We start from the raw sequence: 25,044 nt of genomic DNA on the forward strand, positions 1-25,044 counted from the left end.
TTAGGCAGAAGGAGAATAAGAACAAATTGAGTCTTTTTCATATATGCTAATGATACAGACTCTAACTAAATAAAACCTTTGTTCAGTAGAAAACTACATCTTCCAAGAGTTTTTGAAGGTGCCACATATTTACCAGTTGTTTATGGCATGTAAATGATAAAGATGCTTGGTCCTTTCTGTAGCTTCCATGAAAGATCATGTTAGAACCACAAGTTTATTTAAGGAGAGGGGCATTATTCTATTGTTGGACAACTGTCAAACTCAACTTGTAGAGCAACTTTTCATTCAAAACATAAAATGTTATTACAGAAGAAATCTCATGACTAAGTTGACCCTACTGGCACTATTCAGGACTCGTAATCCTAATACAATACATACATTTTAATTCTGCTTATGTCTCAAATTCTGTTCAAAGTCAAACACCACAGAGAGCATGAAGAAAACCATGACCTGGTGATACAGCCATAAGAGTGAACTGACATGGAAGAGCCAAAGGCCTGCTCTGCTAATGAGGCACAAATCCCAGATGTTATTCTGAATGGGTAAAGAATGCTGGGGGCAATGGTGGAAAGGATTCCAGTTCTGTGGAGAGAAAGAAAACTATTTGGGGAAAAGGCTCCTTGGACCCATACAGTGCTAATTAATTCTGTAGAAAGGCAGCTATCTTACACTTACAGTTATTGTTTGCAGACCAACTCTCTCATAAAAGGACAGCTATATTAAGAACAATAACAATAACAGCTAGCATTGATTTAGCTCTTTAAGGTTTGCAAAATGCTTTACATGTTCTAGCTTATTTGATCTTCATAAAAACTGTGATTTTTTTATAGAGGAGGAAACTGAGGCTGACAGAGGTTAAGTGAATTGCCTAGCCTCATAGCTAGGAAGTGACAGGATTCAAACTCAAAGTGTTCCTGATGCCAAGTCCAGCACCTTAATCCTTTGAGCCACCCATCTTTTTAAAAGAAGTAATATAGTTCTTCAAAATCAATACACTCTTCATTATGAAAAAGGTGCTTGAGTCATCTTAAACCATTTTTGGTTCATAAAAAATACATTAGAGGTATCCCACAGGTAAGATATTATGACAAACTGATTTCAAAGGGAAAAAAAAAGTCCATAATAGATGCAGCTTGATAGGACAAAGACAAATGAATGGAAAGTGGAACATACACTTGGTAAAATTACAATCTTTCTACATTTGAAAAGTGACAGTTTTTGCATTATTTTTGTGCTCCCATCACTTGGCACAAATGCTTTACAAACACTTCTTAATAGTCTGAATTAGCTACTACTGTGCTACTGAAAAACTATATGCCTTAAATGTCTGCCTGGACATTGTCAGAAAATAATTTCCTAAATAAATTTCCTAAGTTGTTCTCTGAAATAGGTCATCTTATCTGCCAGAGACCAGGTTTAAGGAGACGCTCCTCCCACAAGCTGGTGTGTACTAATGACTCCTTTTGGTCTCCCCAAGTCTTTTCCTGGTAGTGATATATGCCCCTTATAATGATTCAAACACCATTTCTCAGGTTTTTTTGTCATTTTCCTTTATTTAAAACAAACAGAAAACCCACAAATGGTTGAAGGCAAGGGTCACATTCATTTGGGTAGGGCATAACAAAGCAATTCCTTGGTGACGAAGGTGGACCTATTGTTCCAAATAAGGAAAATAACATGGGGGAAAAGACTGAAAGTCGAATTATAAATTCCAAGGATTTCTAGGTGGAAGGGACCTGGAGGTCATTTACTTCCAACTGTCCCATTTTATGCATGAGGAAACTGAGGCCCCACAAGGTTTAATAGCTTGCTCAGTGTCATGAAAATCAAGATCTGAATCCCAGTTCTCAGGCTCCACATTCAATGGTCTTTCCACGCAATTTTGGCATTGCCATATTGAGTATATTTCAGAAGTTCACCTTATGGGTATATTCTGATACAATTTTAAATGAAAAATCCTACATGTACACAGAGAAATTTACCTTTGCAATTTGGTACATATTTCCTCTGGAATTTGATACTGCTTATTGAAAATGTTCTGATAGAAAAAAAAAGTAAAGAAATGAAGAATACACTATACAAAGTGTCCTATAGAAGCAACCAAACACTTACTCATGTTTACATTCCTGTAACTGGCAACGAGTGCTACATTTCAAAAGAATATCTAGCCTTATTTTCCCAGAGAAACAATGTATAGGCAATTTCTCACTTTCATACAACTAATGACCACCATAAATGACTCTGGAGATGACCAGTGCCACAGAAATTCCTCATTCCTCCTTTCCAAGCCATTCTTTGCTTGGGATTTTTCGTCCTCCTTAAACTCTTACTCTACTGGCTACTTCTGTTTAAGTCCACATAAACACATAAACCCAGTCCATAAATTATTAGGGCTACCTCTAACAGGCCTGGGTATTAAAGGGACAGTCCCAGTAATTCAACAGCTACTCATCTTATGCTTCAAGATAGACATTTTCTTATTTAAAAAAATTCATGCTACACACACATTTGTGCATATATGTATCATTGTTGTTCAGTTGTTTCAGTCATGTACGATTCTTTGTGACCCCATTTGGGGTTTTCTTGGCAAAGATACTATAGCGGTTTGTCATTTCCTTCTGGAGCTCATTTTACATTTGAGGAAACTGAGGCAAACAGAGTTGTCACTTGCCCAGGGTTGAACTCAGGGAGAGGAGTCTTTCTGACTCCAGGCCTGGCACTCTATCCACTGTACCACCTAGATGTGCTCTCTCTCTCCGTCAGTCTGTATGTATGTATGTCTGTGTGTGTACATTCATGCATGTGCGTGCGCGCATTCACACACACTGTTTTTAAAACTAGGCCAAATTTGTTTACTCTGTTGTTTGTAAAGGGTTTTTAATTTTACTTGCTTTCTCAACGGAAGGAGGATCGGGGGAAGAGAGGAGAAAATTGGAGCTAAAAACAAAATAAAATTGAATAAAGAAAAAAAGAGAGAGATTGGGCCTCCCAGTGACACCCAGCCTGGAAATGCAAGAGCTATTCACGTGTTCAATTCCACTGCTGACTGGCATGGGATCTCCGACCTGAGCTATTTCACTACTTTTTAGGCGGCCTGCTGTACCTTCCTTACCATATTGGTACTTAGTGTGGATTCTGGGCCAGCATAGTCCACTACAGCTCAGAATTCCCAAACTTAGGAGATCGGCCATCTCAGCTTCTTCAGTAGCTGCAATCAATTACAGGCATACACCGTCATGCCCTTCTCCTTATAGATAGGATCAATCCACTTCTTTTGTGATAATATAAAATAGCTGGGGCAGGGTGGGAGGGGGAAATAGAAAACTAAAGATACTGATACTTCTCTTCATTATGCTAATGGCTTTCAAACATATCCATAATCAATGCTAAAGATAAAGGACACTTTTAAAGGGACATTAAAATGACATTGTAGATTGTATACCATTTTGAATTATCCTTTGCACTGTTCCTCCCCCCACCCACTTCGGCTGGAGCTGATTGTATACGAAAGGAGCATCCTAGTGGATTAGATTACCCACATAAGATGACATTTTACAAGTTTTATATCCAATTATTTAAGAATTCATTATGACAATTCTAGGTGATATAAAAATAGCAGTAAGACCATAGATTTAGTTTTAGAAGAGCCCTTAAAGGTGATTTAGTTCAGTCCCATCATGGAATATTTAAACGTCCACGTAACTCATCACCATAAACATTTTGTACGGATGAGAAATCATGCATATGACTAAGTAATTACTACTATCCTCTTGGTCACTTTTTTATTTGGGGGAGAGGCATAAGGTTTGAAACTTTTTGACGTCTTTGGTGTCCTCTCCTCTTCCCTAGAATTGGAGACTCAGAACCTCAATGACCTCAAAATTGTGTTGCCTCTAGCACCAAACTCCTCTCCATATGTACTTGGTCTAGTTTAACTACTTTTCTCATTTGTTTTCTGTGATGTCATCTCCACTTCCTCAAGTAATACATCCAGAAACACAAGTGTAGAGGATCCACTGTATTTAATAATGAAATGTTTGTTATAAACACCTTTATAGGTCATATCTGGTTTTTTGTCTGTTGTCCTTTTTCCAGCTTCATCTTTAAATGTCCTTTGGATGGCCTGGCTTCATTGGGTCTCTCCCCAACCTTTCTTTAAATGTATTTTTTTTTTTCTACACAATGTTTCATTTTTCCCCCCATAAAACAGTCTAGCTCAGAATTATTTACCATCCTTCTCCATTGGTTGATTTTGCCCACGCCTGCCATCTGGGGCAGCTAGGTGGTGCAGTGGATAGAACACTGGGCTTGGCATCTTCCTGAGTTCAAATATGGCCTCAGACACTTACTAGCTGTGTGACCCTGGGCAAGTCACTTAACCCTATTTCCTCATCTGTAAAATGAGCTGGAGAAGGAAATGAAAAACCACTCCAGTGCCTTTGCAAAGAAAACCCCAAATGGAGTCATAAAGAGATAGATGTGACTAAAAACTGACATCTCTCTGCTGAAGGACATCAAGTATTCCAAGATCAGGTAGTTACTTGTATCTTTCTCCACCTCTTCACTGGCGATCTACATTTGCTCAACTTCAGAAAATTATTACAATCAACGTCAATGTCTATTCATCTATCCAGTTACCTTTTTTGTCATAAAAAATTAAATACATTGGATTGGAATTACTCTAAATGTACATCATATATTTTCTCACCTTAGCACAGTCCCTGGCACATAGTAGGTGCTTCATAAATGTTTACTGACTGATTGTTCAGCATTAATTCTGGTCTTTATTCTAACAAATAGACAGTTTGCCAGACAGTTAACTCAGGGATGTCTCCTACATCAGTAATGGATCATTTTGACCAACTGAAATATATTTTTTTTCTTTTTCAGATATTTGGTACTTGCCATTTCCAGCACATCACAACTCTTTTCTTAAAGAAAATATTAACAGTACATATGCATGAAGCTTCTACTCAGTGTATAAGTCTTTGGCTTTTCCAATTCTTACTCCTGAATTATATTTTCCAACTTTTCCTATTCCTTAGTCTTGAACCATATTTTCCAACTTTTTTTGGCCTTCTTCCTCATGCCTACCTTTGTACTGAAGTCAACAAGCATCAAAATCCTATGCTGAAACATCACTATTGTGGGGGTGACCCTTGGTTCTCAAAGGTTATGACAACCAAGAACAAGTCCAGCATGTTTTCCTACACCAGGGCTCTGAGTAAAGTGCTGGTGATAAACTGTGTCTGCTTTCCATATGCAGAGGCCCCACTGTTCTTAACAGTGCTGGCAAGCACCATCCAGATAAATATAAAAAGGTTCAGTACCACTAGGTTGGCCACTTGGTGATGAGTTCTTTGGCCATGACAACTCATGAACAAAAGAAAGATGCAGACCACTTCCTTTTCTATAGTTGCAGAATGTCAAAAAAGGGGTATAGAAGGTACTAAGAATAACAGTTTTTCAACTGTCTATATACTTTAACTTGGCTGTTAGTAATCTAATTCTTCCAATGACAAATGAACAGCCACACAATTAGAAGAAATGAATCACACCAATCTTGATATTAAACTAGAAGAGAAAAAGTTATAGTTAAGTGGAAGAATGGCTCACAAGTTCTTCTTGGAGAAGGCAAATAAAGGAGAATTTGTTTTTTATCATAGACCTAACAATAACAAGAAATACCATTTCATTGGACATTTTGTCATCTTGTACTATAGTGTTCATGATAAGTATTGGGGAAAAAAAACAGGAAATAATTTCAGCTCATGCACCAACACTGGTTACCAATGACATGAAAGTGAAGAAATTCTAGGAAAAACACAAGACCCTCCAAATCAAATCTTCCTTAAAACTATTTGAAAAAGTTCAAAATTCACTTAGCCCACCAAAATTTGATAGATCATTTTAAAACTTCACTAGTCCTGTGACCATTTACCACTGTTACCTCCTTCCATCCAAAACAGACAGCCTTATCATCTTGGGTAAGATAACATCTTAGCAGCAAGCAACAGCTGAAGCTATCAAACTCAGGAGTCCTCCAATAAACAGATTTCCATTCAGGACAAACCAAAAAGGAAAAAGGAAGGGAAAGTGGTGGATGGTAAACTTGAGCCAGCTGCCTGAATTTCAATAGGTTTTTCTCCTATTGCATTCAGTCCCTGGACTGTTTCATGCCTGCCACAAAGGTCACCAGTGAATGCCCATCTATATTCATTATGTGTCAATGTAGATGCCAAATTTTAAAGGTTCAAGAACCTTAAGAATCTGGAGGGCATGCACACTCCTTGACTTTCCAGAGTCATCATTTCTCCATTTTACTGAGTTCTCTAAGTTCTTTATTTGCTTTTGGACTTGCTGAGTCCTGTGCTTCTAGACATTGTTAGATCCTATCTTTTTTTTTTCCTTAACAAGAAGTAATTGGGTGAACTTCAGCACTGCAGCTATCCATTTAAGATGTGCCATCATGAGGCTATTAGCATAGAATGGTTTCAGTTGTCACTGAGTTATGTTTTTTGATCTTATCAGGACATTTTAAAACTATGTATGTCCTACTTTTGCTATTTCAACCCATCATACTTCAAATAGCATGAGAAATGAACTTGGTTATTAAATTTAAGCTGTGGGCAAAACATAGTAACTATTTATTTTAAACCTGATTTTCAACATCTATACAAGTAAATTTGCTTAGCAAATATATTTAAATTTTAATGCATAATATTCAGTCACTCCCTCTGGGTCTCTATTGGTATTGTTGTTTATCCATTCATTCTCTTTCACTTTTCTTCTTATATAATTGTATTTACAGTGTGTACTTTGTCCTTTTCAGGAAACTATAAAGTTCTTTTAATGACTCCAAACTTCTCCTAGAAACAAATGCCCAACTTTTAAAAACCAATATCCTACTACTGTTTTTATGGTTGTGAGTCATGAAATACTACGGTCTGTAAGTATCACATCATGCAATAGTGAATACTGGATTTGGAATCAGAAGGATCTGAATTCAAATGCTCCCTCAGTTATTTACTAGCTATATGACCCCAGGAAAGTTATTTAATCTCTCTCAGCCTCAGTTTCTTCCTCTGCAAAATAAGAATGCTAGACCTGAGATCATCAGGATCCCTTCCAGCTCTCCATCTTTGATTCTAGGATCCAGAAGGTAATGGAGAAGTACATGATGTGTGTGAGTAGACTATAATATATCCATGTGAATATATATTATGTGTGTGTGTGTCTTTGTATCTATGTTAATATGTATGTATATGCAACATTTTAGATAATCATTATATAAAACAGAGATAAGGTTATTATATATAACATATAGATACACACATATATATATTTATTTCAAAGATGAACTAGAGTAAAGGACATCACTCGAGAAAAGGTTGATTAAAAAAGAAGATGGGCTGGTAACAAAGCAAGAATAAGAGATAATAAAGGGATCCTGAGTACTACAATGGCATCCTCTCCATGTCAGAAAAAATTAAATAAGGTTCTTAGCATGGGTGCCTATGGTACAGGTAGACATGGGTCAAAAGTAAAATAGCATGGACAGGTATAGATGGGTTGTGATCCACTTAGTAGAGTATATCCAAATTGATGAGGTGACAGACCTACTAGGATATTATATCTTAAAGGTCTTTCCGGATTTCTTTCAACTACTCAATCAATGTACCACAACTTATTTAACTATTACCCTTTTGTTGGACATTTAGATTACTTTCACTTTTCCTTAGTTATAAATAATAGGTAGCGTGTACGTGGTGCCTTAACATTTGCAAAGTGCTTTATATAAATGTTATCTCACTTGATACAACCAACCTGGGAGGTAGATGCTATTATTATTCCCATTTTACAGGTGAGGAAAATGAGGCACAGAGAGGTTAAGTGACCTGCCCAGGGTCACAAAGCTAACAAATGTCTGAGGCAGGATTCCAATTCCAATTCCAATTCCTGACTCCGAGCCTAGTGCACTGTGCCACCAAATTGAGAAGAGCTATACATAAAGCCACTATGAATTTTTATAGGCAGCTTTTGTTGTTTGTTGTTTTTTTTTTGCTAACACTTTCAGTAGATTTTTCCCAAATAGAATTATTGAGTCAAAAACTATTATTTTTTTTTAACTTTTACTAATTACTGCCAAAATGCTTTCTAAAAAAGACTTCAGGGGGCAGCTAGGTGGCGCAGCAGATAGAACCCTGAAGTCAGGAGGACCTGAGTTCAAATCCGGCCTCAGACCAAACACTTGACACTTACTAGCTGCGTGACCCTAGGCAAGTCACTTAGCCCCAATTGCCTAAAAAGAAAAAAACAAACAAACAAACAAAAAGACTTCATAAGTTCAAAATTCCACCAGCACTAAATGAGTGTACCTGGTTTCTCCACAGCACAGAGAACATTTAGTTTCATTATTTTAAATTAGTTTGTCAATGAGAATTTCAATAAAGTAAACACTTCTCTTCATGTGTTTTAAAAGGATGAAACTCTTAAAATGAAGGACTTATATTAACATAAGGAAATGAACTTGAATGGAAGGAAAAAAGACATGATGCATATTTATGACACTTTCCATATGATTTTAAATTAAAATTTTGCTTTGGAAAAGGATAATAACTTTTTAAACAATATACAAATTCTCGATGTATTAGATTCCATATTATTTAACCTTAAGCTGAATAGTGCTTTTTATTACTAATTCTTTACTTCATCATAGCAAATTAACTGGAGTATGAAAGCTGAGGAAACAATTTTTTCTTGCTAGCTATGATCAACAATTGAAAATGAACATTGATAGAACTGATAATTGATTTCTTCTCTGGCTCCCTATTAAGGCATTATTTTATCCAAAATGGGAGGAATTTACATTTTTCATAGATATTCTATTTTTTCAAAAATTACTATTGAAGTTCATGACAAAGTTATCCTCTAAGCTTTCAGCAACTAGGCAAAAAAAAAAAGAAAGAAAAAGAAAAGAGGAAGCATATGTTTCAAGTAAGTAAAAGAAATATATAGATAGAAAATTTATAAATTGAGAAGTTTTGCACAAATAAAATCAATGCATCCAGAATACAAAAGGAAGATGCCACTTGGGGAAAAAACTTTGTGTTAAACCCCTATGACAAGGGTCTAATATCAAACACATATGAGGATCTAACACAAACATATAAGACAAAGATTGACGTCAGGGTCAAAAACTATGAGCAAACGATTTTCAAAATGAAACTGTTTTATCAAACTGGTTTAAAATTTTTTTTCTTTTTTTTTTTTCCAAGGAAGGACTTAATGGGGTTAGGGAGCAGATAGGGAAGAGTAGATTTGAAAATTACATTAAAAAGATCAATAAAACTTGTTAAAAGAGAGAAAAAAGAATTGCAAACACAACCTATGAAATTTTGCTCCAAACTATTAATAATGAAAGAAGTGAAAATCAAAAGCAACTATAAGTTTTCACCACACACCAGCAAAGTGGCAAAGAAAATAAATGATGGAAATAGCTAATGTTGGATGGCTGAATAAAAGACAAGTAAGGTGGTTCCTTCTTCGTGCAGCTGTGAATAAGTCTAACAATTCTGAAAAAAGAAATATATAATTATGCTTTTTAAAAAATTATTAAAATATCCACACACTTGGAAGCAGATAATCCAACTACTAAGCATTTAACCCAAGAAAATGAAAAACAAAAAAAAGCCCCAAATACAGCATGGTGTTATTCATAACATCACTTTTTGTGGTAGCAAAGATCTAGAAACAAAGTAGATGTCCCATCAATTGTGGAATGGCTAAACAAACACTTATCCGTGAAACTAATGGGATATTATTATGCCATAAGAAATGATGAATATGAAAAACTTAAAAACCAACATTAATTAATGTGAATAAAGTAAGCAGAACCAAAAAGCATAAACATGTAAACTACAATATGAAATGAAAAAAAAAACAAAAAAAGAAAATGAACACTGTATAAATGTTTCTCTGATAAGAGACTTATTTCCAAGATACATAAGGAATTGATTTAAATGTGTAACACTAATAGTCATTCCCCAACTGACAAATGATGAAAGGATACGAATAGGTAGTCTTCCAAGAAAGCAATTCAAGCTAAAAATAGCCATATGAAAAAATGCTTCAAACCACTAATAAAGAAACACAAATTCTGAGGTTCTAACTCATATTCACCAAATTGGCAAAGCTAACAAAAAAGGAAAATGGCAACTGTTGAAGGGGCTGTGGGAAAACAGACCTATTAATGCACTAATGGTGGAGCTATAAAATGGTACAACCGTTCTGGAAAGCAATCTGGTACCACACCCAAGAAGCTCCTAACTGTGCATCACTCTTTGACCCTGCAATACCCCTAGTAGGCCCATATTCTAAAGAGATCAAAGTAAGAGGAAAACAATCCATGTGAACAAAAATATTTATAGAAGCTCCGTGTGAAGTGGCAAAGAACTAGAAACAGGGATATGGTTGAACAAGTTATCATATATAAAAGTAATGGAATTCTATTGTACTATATGAATTGGTAAAAGAGACAGTTTCAGAGAAACCTGAAAGACTTGTATGAACTGATACAGAAGGAAGTGAGCAGAAGCAGGAGAACAATTTATACAATGACAGCAATACTGTAAAGACAAACTACTTTGAAAAGCTTGGGAACTCTGATCAATGTAATAGCCAACCATAATGCTAGAGGACCAAGTGACAAAGAATGGTAACTACCACCTGACAGAGGTAATGGACTCCAAGCACAGACTGGGACATATTTTGCAGATGTGGACAACGTGGGATTTTACTTGACAATGCATATTTGTTACAAGAGCTTTGTATTTCATTTTTTTCTTCTTGGGGGCTGGATTGGGAGGAGGGAAAGAAAGAAAACGTTTTTTTAATTAAAAAGTAAATGAAATTTTAAAAATTATAATGATCAAACTTGGCTCTAGGGAAGAGATGAGTAAATATACCTCCTTCACTTCTACAAAAAGGCTGGAGAGCTACAGGTATGGAACATTGTGTATATGGCCAGACTATTGATTTGTTGACTAATTTTGCTGAATGGCTTTCCCCTCCTCCTTCCTACTTTATTCTTTCTTACAATAAACAAAAAGGGATTTTTTGTTTTTCCGGAGAAGGGGAGAATAGATTTTTAAATGAACATAATTTTAAAAACTGGGATGGTAGAATTAAAAGAATATTGATCAAAATACCTGGGTTTTAGACCCAGTTCTGCCAAGTTCTAGCTACGTGACCTTAGACAAATTGCTCGAATTATGAAAACCTTGGTTTCCCAACTTGCCAATTGGAATAATTACACTTTCAGTAGAGGTACACAATTCAAAGGAACTGTAAGGAAAGTATTTTGCAAATTCTAAAGCATTTTATCAGTATAAGTTTTTGGTGTAGATATTGCTGTGTAGGCTGAAGTGTTAGATCTAGAAGCTGTAGATTGACTCCCTCTGAACCCACTTATTTTATGTGAGAAAACCAGTTCCCCAGCGAGGGCAAATGTCTTCCCCAAGTTAACACACCAAAAGGAGGGGATATTGGGGTTCCTTCAGCTGATCAGTGCTTCCTGCTCATGGGCATATGCTGCAAAGCAAATTAGGCTGCTCCTCAACCTATGTGGGTACCTATAGCAATCTCTATAGAGCCTATCCATTTAGCCTTGAGGTAGAGTTAATACTCTAACCACTGTAAATACAGTGACTAAAAGCATCTAAGTCCTTAAAAATTGTGTAATCTCTTTTTTTAATGTTTCTTTTTATTTTTTTTATTTTTTTCAACAGTCATTTTTATGAGCTTTTGAATTCCTAATTTTCTCCCTCCCTCCCTTCCCTCCCCAAGATGACAAGTAATCTGAAATAGGTTATACGTGTGCAATCATGTAAAATATATTTGTAAATTAGTCATGTTGTGAAAGAATAAAACAGAATAAAAGGGAAAAAACAGGAAAAAAAACAAAGAAAGTGAAATTAGTATGCTTTGATCTGCATTCAGACTCCATCAGTTCTTTCTCTGATTATAGATAGCATTTTCCATCATGAGTCTTTTGGAATTGTCTTGGATCATTGTATTGCTGAGAAGAGCTAACTCAATCATAGTTGCTCACTGTACAATGTTGTTGTTACTGTATACAATGTTCTCCTGGTTCTGCTTACTTCACTCAGCATCAGTTCATGTAAGTCTTTCCAGATATTTTTGAAATCCATCTGCTCATCATTTCTTTTTTGTTTTATTTTGGGGTTTTTTTTGGGGGGGGTGAGGCAATTGGGGTTAAGTGACTTGCCCAGGGTCACACAGCTAGTAAGTATTATGTGTCTGAGGCTGGATTTGAACTCAGGTCCTCATGACTCCAGGGCCAGTGCTCTATCCACTGTGTCCCTTAGCCTCCCCTGCTCATCATTTCTAATAGTACAATAGTATTCCATTATATCATATACCACAACTTGTTCAGTCATTCCCCAACTGATAGGCATCCCCTCAATTTCCAATTCTTGGCCACCACAAAAAAGCTGCTATAAACATCTTTGTACATGTTTTCCCTTTTTTATGATCTCTTTATACAGATCTAGTGGCAGTATTGCTGGATCAAAGAGCATGTACAGTTTGCCCTTTGGGCATAGTTACAGATTGTGCAATTCCTTCTAAAATCACATAATAAAAGTTAGAGACTGTTCTCTAATATATTATATAGACATAGAAATCTTGTTTGTATATAGCTGTTAGCAAGTTGTCTCCTGCATCAGATTATCAGAGTTTTGAGGGAAGGGACCGGTTTTTTTTGCCTTTCTTTATATATGCCCAGTGGAACTTAATTCAGTGCCTGGCACAGAGCAGACATTCAATAAATGCTAGTTGACTTAATTTGACTAATGCCACTCAATTAGGCAAATATGCCCTTCACATTTTTATTCTGTTGGAACCTTTAGCTTATCTTATAGTCAAGTGTAGGTGAACATGCAACTGAATGTCTTGATGGAAAAAACTATTTGCAAAGTATATTTTGGGAAAAAATATAATGGAACCTCTGGTCCAGTTCTAGACAGGGAATTCTCCAGGGAACTTCTGAATTTTTTGATCATTTTGAGAAAAAGGATTCAGATGCTCAGGAGATCCACTTAGTACATGGCCCAGCAGAGAACTGAAATCTTCTCAGGACAAAAGTTTTTGAGAGAGATACTTTTCATTTCACCAGAACCTGGAAATCAGGAAGCACAATGAAATCAAAAGTACCTCAGTGTAAGAGGGGAGGAGGCATCATGCTAACCATGCTTTAAACCTCACTGGGAATACAGGCCAACTGAAAAAAGAAGAAGGATGTAAGTGGCCCTTGGTTTGCAGCTCTGTTGTTCCTAGGGTAATTCTAAACAGAAGGACGCATCTCCCTAAAGGCTACACAATGAAAATAAATATGCTGGCTGGTCTATAATCAGGCAAAGGACTAATGTGAGTCTGAATGACATTTGCCATCACAGTTATGTCTCATGTACCTAAGAGGCTCTAGGATATCAGATAACAAATGTCATTTATCTGGGAAAAATGATTTCCATAGCTTGCCCTCTTCACAGCCATCCTGCTAATAGTGAGATTTGTCATGAATGGCCAAAAGGAAAATGCTGGTAAAATTCAGTTATTGTTGCTGCTACAGAGAAGAAGGATAGCAACATTTACACACACCAACCAGCCCAAAATGGCAGGACCAATTACTAATTTTAATGGGGCCATCAGTCTCATTTCACTAGGATAGATGTAGTAGCTATTGTGCCTGCTACTTATTTACTTCTAAAAGCAAAAATAACAATCATAATCACTTCACATTACAGAGTGCTTTAAGCTTTGTAAATTTTGCAAAAGCAAATTCCTTAATGCTGAAGAAGGATCAGAAAGAATGCTCACTCCCTGTATTCAAATGGGCTGCAGAGTAGGAGAACTTAACACTGCTTTCAAAAACCAGCTACTGACATTTTGGGAAACATTGGTTTGTTTCTGTGAAACAATGGAGTGGCCAGCTTTGACCCTCCTTTTCCTTTTCCCAAAAAGAGAACAAAAGGGCTATCAGAGCAGAGATGCAAACTTAAGCAATTTACATTTCTATAAATTCAGATCTGCTCAGCAAAAAATGATTTCTTTTGAAGTTATAAGAGAATTTCAGCATTACAAAATGGCTATATATTTCTTGATTCAACCTAGTAAGTATTTATTAATCTACTACTGCGTGTGAAGCATTGTGTGAGGTTCTGGGGAAACAGAAACAAAATAAAAAAAGAGTTTCTGCCTTCAAGGAGCTTAACTGAGTTTTTTTCTGGGAGACTACAACAACAACATAATAGTAATACTAAATTTTATTATGATATAATATATTAATTATAATTATATTATAACATGTCACAATATAATAACATATTATTACTAAATTTATATGGTCCTTTAATGTTTTCAAAGTGTTTTACACATTATTTCATTTGAGCCTCACAACAATCTTGTGAGACTGGTGCCATTATTATCCTCATTTTTCAGATGAAACTAAGATGAGGACAATATATAAATATATAAGACTATACAGGATAACTGGGGGAAATGGAGAAAGCATTAATAAGGAAAGGGAAAAGGAAAGTCTTCCAATCAGAGGCAGCACATAAGACAAGCCTTACAGGAAGAGAGGGATTCTACAGTTCTGATAAAAGGGTAACCAGGTTGGGGAACCTGTGGCCTTGAGGCCACATGTGGCCCTCTAGGTCCTCAGGAGCCGCTCTTTGACTGAATCTGCTGAGGCTGCTGGTTCCCTACCCCTGGAACCATTAAACTGCCACACTTTCCAGTAAGCAAATAAAAACAACAGAATGACATATCATTTTATAGCTACTCAGGAGACATGACATAAGAGAAAAACGTGTATTTAATTCTCTGTGGTGACCTGTTATGTGAGATACAGTGAACTTTCCAAGATGACCTCTTTGTTCTATCCTGGAACAAAGATTTTTGGGGGTTTTTAAGTTTTAAGGTTTAATGTGAAAGATGAGAAAGCCAAGTGTTTCCTAGATCTTCCTATCTACTTAAATGCTAAAACATTTTGCTTTTACTGAAAAATATGTGAAAACTGATAACATGAGGAATCTTGAATTGCTAAATTTGAGAATGTAATTGAAGGAAAGAAGCAATATCCCTTAAGGGAAAATAATGACTTGTGTTGTCAGCATCATAAAATTGTACCAGATTTATTAATTTAGTCTGAAGATGTGCCTGTCTTTGAATGACATTACCTTGAAATGAAGTCATAACCTTTTTTCTTTTTTTAAACTTTTAAAAAAACAGTTCAGATTTTGCAAGTAGAAAAAAAAAAGATGTATTCACATGAATATTTAAAAGCACTGATTTAGAGAAAGAGTCTAAACCCAGTAAGTAAATCTGAATTAACTCAAGATTAAAGCATCCATTCAAAACCATTTGTTTTAAATGCATAAAAATTTTAATGGCCACAATTTGAATTTAGTAATAAACTAAAGCCATTTAAGTTTCAACAAAGCTTTACTACAAATTTGTCTTCTGGGTCCATACCACAATGTTGCACAACAGATTGCAAGATAACAAGGTCTTTTTAGTACTTGGAGGAATGAAAACCCTTAGAAGTTAGAAAAAGTAAACTCATACTTGCGAATCTAGTATAATTCTGAAATTTGATATTTTTGAAAAGAATCATCATTACTACAAATGCCCAGCATTCGTTTGTGCTATTGCTGGGATCAACACAGCTTTTGTTGTAAAATAAAAAGTGAATCTTTGATGCAGTATTCCATGACTGGATTGCTAGCCCACTTATCTATCCCACTTTAGTACATAGTGTGAAAATTTGACAAGTGGAAATAACACTATTTGCACAAGTACAGAATGGTATGAGCATTTAAAGAAAATTTATTAGTGATTTTAAAAATATGTAACTTTTTTCATTCTTATCAGATAAAAACGGTTCATTATGGGGCTGGTTGGTGACTGATCAGAAATCAGGACATTTCACTTCTTACTTTAGAGATTTTATCTCTTTTCTCCTAATGCTAAATAATAATAAAGGTTAATATCATTCTTCCTTTCTCCACAGACATCATTTTTTCTCTAAATGGCATTCTTTACCTAAGAAAAAAGGCACAGAGCCTTTAAAATGACATAGAGCAAGTATTTTTGCTGGCTCCAAGTACTCCTCAATGGTAAAGAATTGATTGTTAATGAAAAACAGTCATTAAATCATAAAACTGAATTTTCTGTAACTGTTACTTATATTTTCCAAAATACTCATGATATGATGAAGATCCCAACTGCTTTTAGATAACATTAGATTTGAATGCCTCTATTGTTCTTTCAACCTCTAAAATCCTCTCTTCTTAAGTAATTTACTTCATAAATCAATTAACGAGAATTTATTTAGTAACTGTCAGACATTGTGCCAAGGATACTAATACAAAAGCTGACAGTTCTTGCCCTCAAGGAGCTCACATTATACTGAGGAAAAGGAGATGTTCACAGATATGCAAATTTATGTATATATATATGTATATACATATATACACACATATATATACACACACATATACACACAAATACATATTTTACATACATGCATATAGAGCACATATATATGCTCTTATATATGCTCTCTACATACACACATATATACAGACACATACGCATGTACACCACATATGCATATTTTTGCACGTATAATATTTATTAAACACTTAAAAATACAAAGTATTTTGGAGAAGGTAGGAAAAGGTAAAAAGGAACAATTATTTCATAAAAATGTGGCATGAAAGAAGACCTAATAAAGGAAGCAGGCAGGGGTGGAGGGCTGGTAATACTGGAACCTCACTCTCATCTCAGTTGAAGAGGAAACAATGTGTACATCTGGAAGGGCGTAAAAGTCTCCTGAACTTGTGGAGAGGTGAGAAAACTGGGGGATGGGGTTGGGGAGGGACTTTTAGAAGGGTGTATAGATTAAGATATAGGAGAGGGGAGAAGATAGGAAGGGACTGTTGGAGGGGTGAGTAAAATAAGGACATAATAATTTTATTATATGTTTAAAAGGAATAGCAAGTTGCACATAATAGATTTGCAGTTTCACGTGCAATCATCTTCTTTATTATACCATGTTATGGAAAAAAAAAAAACTAGGGGAAAAGGAAAGGCCTCTGGAAGGAACTAGAACTTGAGCTGACACTTGAAGGGAGATTGGAGTTTCCAGAGGAAGAAGTGGGAAGGGAGACCATTTCAGAGATGGAGGACAGCCTTTGTAAAGAGATGAAGGTAGGAGATGGAGCATCATGTATGGAAATCAGTAAATGGGCCAGAAAAAAAACACACAGTGCATGAGGGGTAGTGCTGCCTGAGGAGATAGGATGAAATTGTGCTGTGAAGGGCTTTACATTTTAAACAGATGCATTTTTTTTATCCTAGAGACAAGAAGGAGCCACTAAAGTTTCCTGAACAGGGGAATGAGATAGTCTTTATTGATCTTTAAGAAGATCAATTTATCAGCAATTGGAGGGGTGATTGAAGAGGAAATACTGGAGGCCAATTAGGAAGCAGCTGTAATACTACAGGTGACTGGTAATAACAATCTGAACTGGGGAGGGGCCGTGTGAGTGATGGGGTAGTAACCAAGTGCATGAAAAGAAAGAGATCGGGGAGAAAGATGTTGGAGAAGTAAAATCAAAAAAGATGTAGCAACAGAGTGGATATGGGGGAGTATGTGAGAAAGAAGAGATAAGGGTAAATCCTAGCTTGCAAGCCTGGGTGACTGGAAGGATCGTATTGCCTTAGAGAGAAACAGAGAAGCGAGAAAGAGGGATGGCTTTGGGAACAAAGTTAATGGGTTCTGTTTTGGATAACTTAAATTTGAAAGGACGTCTAGGTGAAGGTACCCTTCAAGTAGTTTGCAATATGAGACTGGAGTTCAGTTGAGAAATAAGGGTTGGATAAGTAGATTTGGAAGTCATCTCCATGGAGGTGAGAGCTGAACTCTTGGAAGCTGATATGATCAACAAGCAACAGAACATAATAGAGAGAAAATGGGAGAAAGTACACAATGTATAAACATATTTTAAATACCTATAATCACCATCATTCAGAAAAATCACCATCATTTAGAAGCAGCTGTATGCACAGTGGGAAAAAAATCCAACTAACCCCAGTTACAGCAGTAGGTATAAACCCACTGCAAGTTATTTAATCACTCAAGGTCTCCCACTCCTTCATCTGTAACATGGAGAGGTCAGACTAGATGATCTCCTACGTCCCTGAGCATGTTAATCATATGCTTTTTCCCCCTACTGCTATTTGTACATGACAACATTGCCCTTTAAAGTTTACCAAAAATTACATGCAATTGCTTACAAAATGCATAAATAAACAAACCCCATTAAGTTCCCTTAAGGTTTGTATGCCAGATACAGAAATAAGTTATCCCAAGGAGTTAGTTACATACTAGACAACATCTCCCAGGATAATTGTGAAAAGGATAGAGAAAAGACTAGGCTACAGACAGATTATTCCACTTTTGTTTGGTCAGAACAAATGACTCAATCAGCTGCCATAGGGAGCTGTGCATTTGCACCCTCTCCAATCTAATCTATGATGGTTATTTGGATGGTCATCATTCTGTTCTGTGCCCAAATTAAACATTCCAGTAAGTATATCTTTACTCAGTGATCATTACACATTGACATGGAAACAGAATGAAGACCACAGTGCCAAGTCAACAATGTAAATGTTCAGCAAGACCTGTCATAAAAAATCCTTGTAATTTTGGACTCATGTATCACTACTCTGATACTCTTTCCTGAAGCATCTTAACTTCCTTCTTTGAACTGGATGACTCCTACCAACACTATTGTTTCTAGTTCACCAACTCTGGCGAGATTTTGTTGCAACCAATTTCAGGAGGTACCTACTTTCTCAGAATTCCATGCTTGCTTTCTTCATGTTCCACTAGTTAGAGGTTGGCACATTCTAAGGTTTGCTATAATCCATATCTTTCTATCCACCTGGCCCATCTTCTCACCTGCCTTCCTTCAGCACTAGTTAGAGAAGAAAGCTCACTTTTGGCTCACAAGGCACACTGTCTTCCCCATATGCTTTTACATGTTGAGCCATGAAATGAACATTCAAGGCAACATGTATTTATTAAGTGTTTATTATGTGCCAAGCAACATACCAAGTGCTATAAATACAAAGAAAAGAAAAAGAAAAAAATCAGTTCCTGATCTCTAGGAACTCATAATCTAATGGGTGTGGTGATGGGGGTGGGGTGGGGTGGGGAAAGTGGAACAACTTCCAAATGACTATGTACAAACAGGATCTATAGGGCATAAATTGGAGGTAGTTTCAGAGGGAAGACATTAAGGCTTTTTGCACAAGGTGGAACTTTAACTGAAACTTGAAGAAATCTAAGGAAACCAGGAGGCAGAGGCAAGGAAGGAGAGAGTCCCACGGATGGGGGCAGCCAATTCAAAGTTTTGGGGACTAATTACCCAAGAAATAAAGAATTATCAAGCAGCTATCTACTTAGGTATAATGCCACAAAGTGATAATACAGCACTATTTTTAAAACTTACTATGTGCTTAAAATAACATAACAATAATAAGCAACAGGGGACATTGATGAAGGTGACCAGCTGAGCCATCAATCATCTAAACTGATTGAGCCAGCTTCCCTTCCCCTTAAGACCTTTGTCAAACCTAGCAGGGGCTTTCAGGACTCATTGTTCTCAGCCTCATACATGCTAAGGGAATTGGGTCTATGGAGCTATTCCCCTTTTCCCACAAATTATCCCCACAAATATACAAAATATCTAAGCCCTTTAGGTAATGCCTTTGCTAGGAATATAATTCCAAGGAGGTCGAAGACAGAAACAGAGTCCATCTAAAATATTCATTGCAATACTTTTTGTGGTAGCAAAGAACTAGAAACAAAGTAGAGGCCCATTCATTTAGGAATGGACAGATGACGTTTGCTACAAGAATATAATGGAATATTTTTGTGCCATAATAAAAGCCAACAAGTATAAGAAATTCAGAGAAACAAAGAAAGATTTATATAAACTGATATGGAGTGATGAAAGAAAACAACACATACAAACTGCAACAATGTAAATGGAAAGAATAATGATCAAGAAAACAACACACACACAAACTGCAACAATGTAAATGGAAAGAATAATGATGGCCAATCTTGGCCAAAGGAGAGATGAGAAAACATACCGTGTTCCCTTCCCTGAAGAGGCATGGAATATTTCACATGCTGTCAGAGTCAATGTGTTTGGTAGTTTCAAATTCTTCAAGTTTTAAAAAAAAATCTCTGTTACAAGGGAAGATTCATTGGGTAAGATAGAGGAGGGATACATTAGGAAATGAATGTGATGTGAAAACTACAGCCATCAATAAAATTTGTTACTCAAAAAACCCCAAAACTATCATAAATGGAATATGACACTTGGAGCTGTTTGAACAAATAAAAATCATAGAACCTTGGAGACTACCCTTGGTGGAAGGATTAATTATATCTGAATGTTAACATGGCATTAGAATCTTAAAAGCAACTTACCCTCAAGGCCTCTATGACAAGGTCTCTAGCTTCCAGTTCTCCTTCCATTACACTGAGGAGCATTCGCAGCTCTGGTTTACTGAGTGTGTCCACATCAAATTCTTTTTTCTGCAAAGGAGAAGCAAAGTGTTGAAAACACCACTTTTTAAAAGAACTATGTGGCTCAGCTCAACATTTCCACTCTCCAAATGTTATAAAAATAGCTTAGCAATTTTTATTCCAATTGTTTGGCACATCCATGGCTGGACTATCCCACCAGGCATTTGGATATTTGCCCGGTGGCAGCTGGGTAGTCCTCATCCTTCAGGAATGGAAGGTGGAAACAGAATGGCTAGCCGCCAAACTCCATTTCTGCCCTTAAATCCATCAATCATCATCAAAAGCCCCCCCTCCAAGGAGCTTCCCCAGCATATGGACAATATTTTCTAAATGGGATTATTTGGACGATATCAGCATACATCCACCACTCAGGCACGTTCAAGGGTCCCAGAGCCCAGGCGAGTACTCAGGCCCACTGAGCCTAACTATAGTAAGCTCACATTCTCACATCACTTTAATTAAGGCTTACAAAGTCATTTCCTCACAACAATACTGTGAGGCAAATTTTGCAAGTATTATTAACCCCATTCTTACAAATGAAGAAACTAAATCTCTTAAAGACTAAGTGACCTGTCAAGTCTTCTTGTTAGAAGATAGAGGTAGAATAGGCTGAAGCATATAGAGAGCCGGCACATTTCATGATGTTCATTGAGTTTGATTGAGTTTGATTTCCAGAATGAACTCAATAGGAAAGATCCTCAAGATTATTCAATCCCTGGATCTCCCATGACCTGAACAGAACCTGCCACCAGTAATACAATACATGTATTCATGTAGCGCAGTATATAATCTGAATATTTCTAAATCAGATTTTTTAAAGCCTTGCAGTGGATATTTTCATAAAGCCAATAAATACTCCCTCATTTTTATGCCGAGTTCATTTTTTATCCACATAATGTCTAAAAGTGGCAAACTTAATTTTTCTAATAATTATAATCATAGCTAGTATTTATGTAGCATTTTAAGGTTTTCATAATGCTTTACAAGGATTAGCATGCTATTATTATCCTCATTTTACAGTTGAGGAAACTGAAAAAGCAGAGGTTAAGTGACTTTTCCAGGCTCACACAGCTATTAAGTGCCTAAGAAATGATTTGAACTCAGGTCTTCCTGACTGTAGGTCCAATACTCTACCCATCGCACCATCTAGATGCCTATTTTAATGGGACTAGTTAGTGCATCTTCTCTACAGGAGGCATCTTTCAGATCATTAAATTCATTTCATTTATGCTCTTACATAAGATTTTTAAGAAGAAGAATAAATAGAGCTATTAAGTTTCCAAGAGAGTGTTTCTATCAACCAACAAGTGACTGCTCTAAAACATAGCATTATGCTATGGTGGAACAGGGAATATGGTTCCCAGCCCACAAGTGGCTTCTAATCTAACCTTAGTATCTCTCTGGACCCTTCCTGCCATCTATACATGAAACTATACTCCCACAATAGGATCATAGAGTTGTAAAGGATACTATAATGAACCAAATCTCCCTGTGATCCTGTGCAGACTTAAGTCATAGAGAGGTTATGGGACTTGACCAAGGTCACATAGTAATAGGAAACAGAGGCAAGATTTGCACCCAGGTCTTCTGACTCCAATCTCAGCACTTTGCACTACACACTGCTGTAACAAGGAAATATTTAAAGTAAAGAGAGGAGCACAGGCTACTAATCTTTAAGGTGTAGTTAACTGTTGTTAATGTTCTTTTTTTGTGAGGCAATCAGGGTTAGGTGACTTGCCCAGGGTCACACAACTAGTAAGTGTCATGTCTCTGAGACCACATTTGAACTCAGGTCCTCCTGACTCCAAGGCCAGAACTCTATCCACTGCACCACCTAGCTGCCCCTGTTGTTAATGTTCTTAAGGTAAGTTTGGGTCATTTTTTTTAATTGCTCTTGGATCAACAACAGGTATTTGGAGAAATAAGAAGAGGAAAATAAGTACTGTTGGCAGAAACAAAAAAGAATGTGTAGCATTAGTGCTCAACTATTTCCCAATCTACCTTAGAGCCTTGCCCTCTACATGTGAAAATAGCTAAAATCAGGAAAATGTGTTGCTGACAGGTAAAGACAGGATCTTCCTAAGATCCCATTTCTTGGGAAATTTTTTTAAGTCTGGTCCAATAACTTCAACATTCTGACCATAGTAAAATGACAGATACTTGCTTTTCCCATTGAGCTAAGAGAAGGAGCTGTTATTTATATGTTGTTTAGATTGTCATGTTTAATTAATGTTGCTTCAGCTTCTTTTAAAGACTTGAGTTAATTATTTTCCAAAACTTCATAAACCAAATGTTCCATCTTACACCAATACACTCACTTCTCATATTCTCTGTTCAGCTGAACTAGCCTACTACTAGCTGCTCTATGTACAAGACATTAACAACCCTCCTCCATGTTCTTCCACAAGTGATCTACCATATCTGGAATATAATTCCTACACACCTCACCCTCATAGAATCTCTGCCTTCCAGGGGCCACCTCCTACCCAAGGCATTTCCTGATCTCCCTATTTATTTACATTCTCTCTTGAAATTATTTTGCATTACTTTATATATACATTGGCTTTATTTATTTGTTTATATGTTATATCTTGCCAAAAAGAGCATAGACTATTTCAGTTCTGGTCTTTGTACCCTCAGCACCTAGCACCATGCCTTACACAGAATGAGCACTTAACAAACGTCTATTGAATAAAGGAATGACAAATAATATAATGTACTACAAGGATTCTAATTTGTATTGGAGATCAAGGCATCTGACCTGGTTATATCTCATTATATATATATATAATATATATATATATATATATATATATACACACACATATATATATCACTATATGATTAAGGTTTCCTATCAATAAGATGGAACATTAATAGAATCCTGGCATAATTAACCTTGATACACCACAAATTCACACATACTACAAGTCCAATGCCTATGAACAAAGTGATATACTACACATGTATCCCAAGAATAAACCACTACTGTATTCCTTGTCTTTTCAAGGACATGCTCATATTAGAATAAATTATACTTTATTCTAATTTATTAGAGTATGTAATTTTAAAACTCTTTATTCCCACCCCCATAGACATGCTATCAACATTAAAAAGCATGTATATGAAAATAACTAAAAGTTTCAAGGTATTCTACAAATAAATTCAAGGTATTTTCACCAAACTGGAAGGGAAGGAAAGAGGAAATAATCATTTATATAGCACCTACAATATGCCAGACACTGTGTTAAGTGCTTTCACAAATATTGTCTCATTTGATCCTAACAACAACCCTGTGAGATAGGTGCTATTATTATTCCCATTTTATAGTTGAAGAAATGGAGGCAAACAGAGGTTAAGTGATTTGCCCAGGGTTACACAGACAGAAAAAATATCTGAAGCCAAATCTAAACTCAGGTCTTCCTGACTCCAAGCCCAGCACTCTATCCCCTGCACCACAAACTATCAGCAAGAAATATAACTTCACAGCTCTTTTTGTGGTGGCCAAGAATTGAAAATTGAGGGGATGCCCATCAATTGGGGAATGGCTGAACAAGTTGTGGTATGAATGTAATGGAATACTATTGCTCTACAAGAAATGATGAGCAGGCAGACTTCAGAAAAATCTGGAAAGACCTGAGTGAACTGATGCCGAGTGAAGTGAGCAGAACCAGGAGAACATTGCACACAGTAACAGCAACACTGTGTGATGATCAGCTATGACTGACTTAGCTCTTCCCAGCAATGCAAGGATCTGAGACAATTTCAAAAGACTCATGATGGAAAATGCTACCTATATCCAAAGAAAGAACTACGGAGTCTGAATGCAGATCGAAGCACACTATTTTCTCTTTTTTGTTTGTTTGCTTCTTTCTTGTGGTTTTTCCCTTTGGTTCTAATTCTTGTTTACAACACAACTAATGTGGAAATATATTTAAAAAAAGAGAAATGTGCAAAAAAAGAGAAATATAACTAAAAATTTTTTTCTTGGACATGGGTTTTATCAGTATAGACAGGAAATGATGAGGAAATATCCTCTACCAATCAATCAACAAGTATTTATTAAGCACATTCTGTATGTTGCAAGGACCTTCCATTTTAGCCAGAGACAATATGTACATAGATAACTATATACAAAATAAATAAAACATAAATAATTGGGGGGAGGGGGAAAAGAGGAATGAAAAGAGACACACTACTGAGCTTGGGCAGGGGATCAGAAAAGACTTCATGTAGGAAGTGGCACTGGAACTGAATTTTGAAGGAAATTGAGAATTTAAAGGTAGAGATGAAGATATTCCCTGCAGGAGACTAACCCATGCAAATACACAGAGATGGGACATAGAAAG

The 25,044-nt window shown here is 36.3% G+C and overlaps 1 protein-coding gene across 1 annotated transcript in view; it reads right to left on the minus strand.

The window, feature by feature from the left end:
* The window catches only part of CTTNBP2 (cortactin binding protein 2), a 196,785-nt gene that overhangs the window by 157,328 nt on the left and 14,413 nt on the right, over window positions 1–25,044 (minus strand). The window contains exon 2 of the mRNA XM_027845036.1: window positions 20,597–20,704. Coding sequence (XP_027700837.1) covers window positions 20,597–20,704 — 108 coding nt within the window. The remainder of the gene's footprint in view (window positions 1–20,596; window positions 20,705–25,044) is intronic.

The sequence above is a fragment of the Vombatus ursinus genome, unplaced genomic scaffold (genome assembly GCF_900497805.2).
Source record: "Vombatus ursinus unplaced genomic scaffold, bare-nosed wombat genome assembly UNPS02014946.1, whole genome shotgun sequence".
In the NCBI taxonomy this organism is placed as follows: domain Eukaryota; kingdom Metazoa; phylum Chordata; class Mammalia; order Diprotodontia; family Vombatidae; genus Vombatus; species Vombatus ursinus.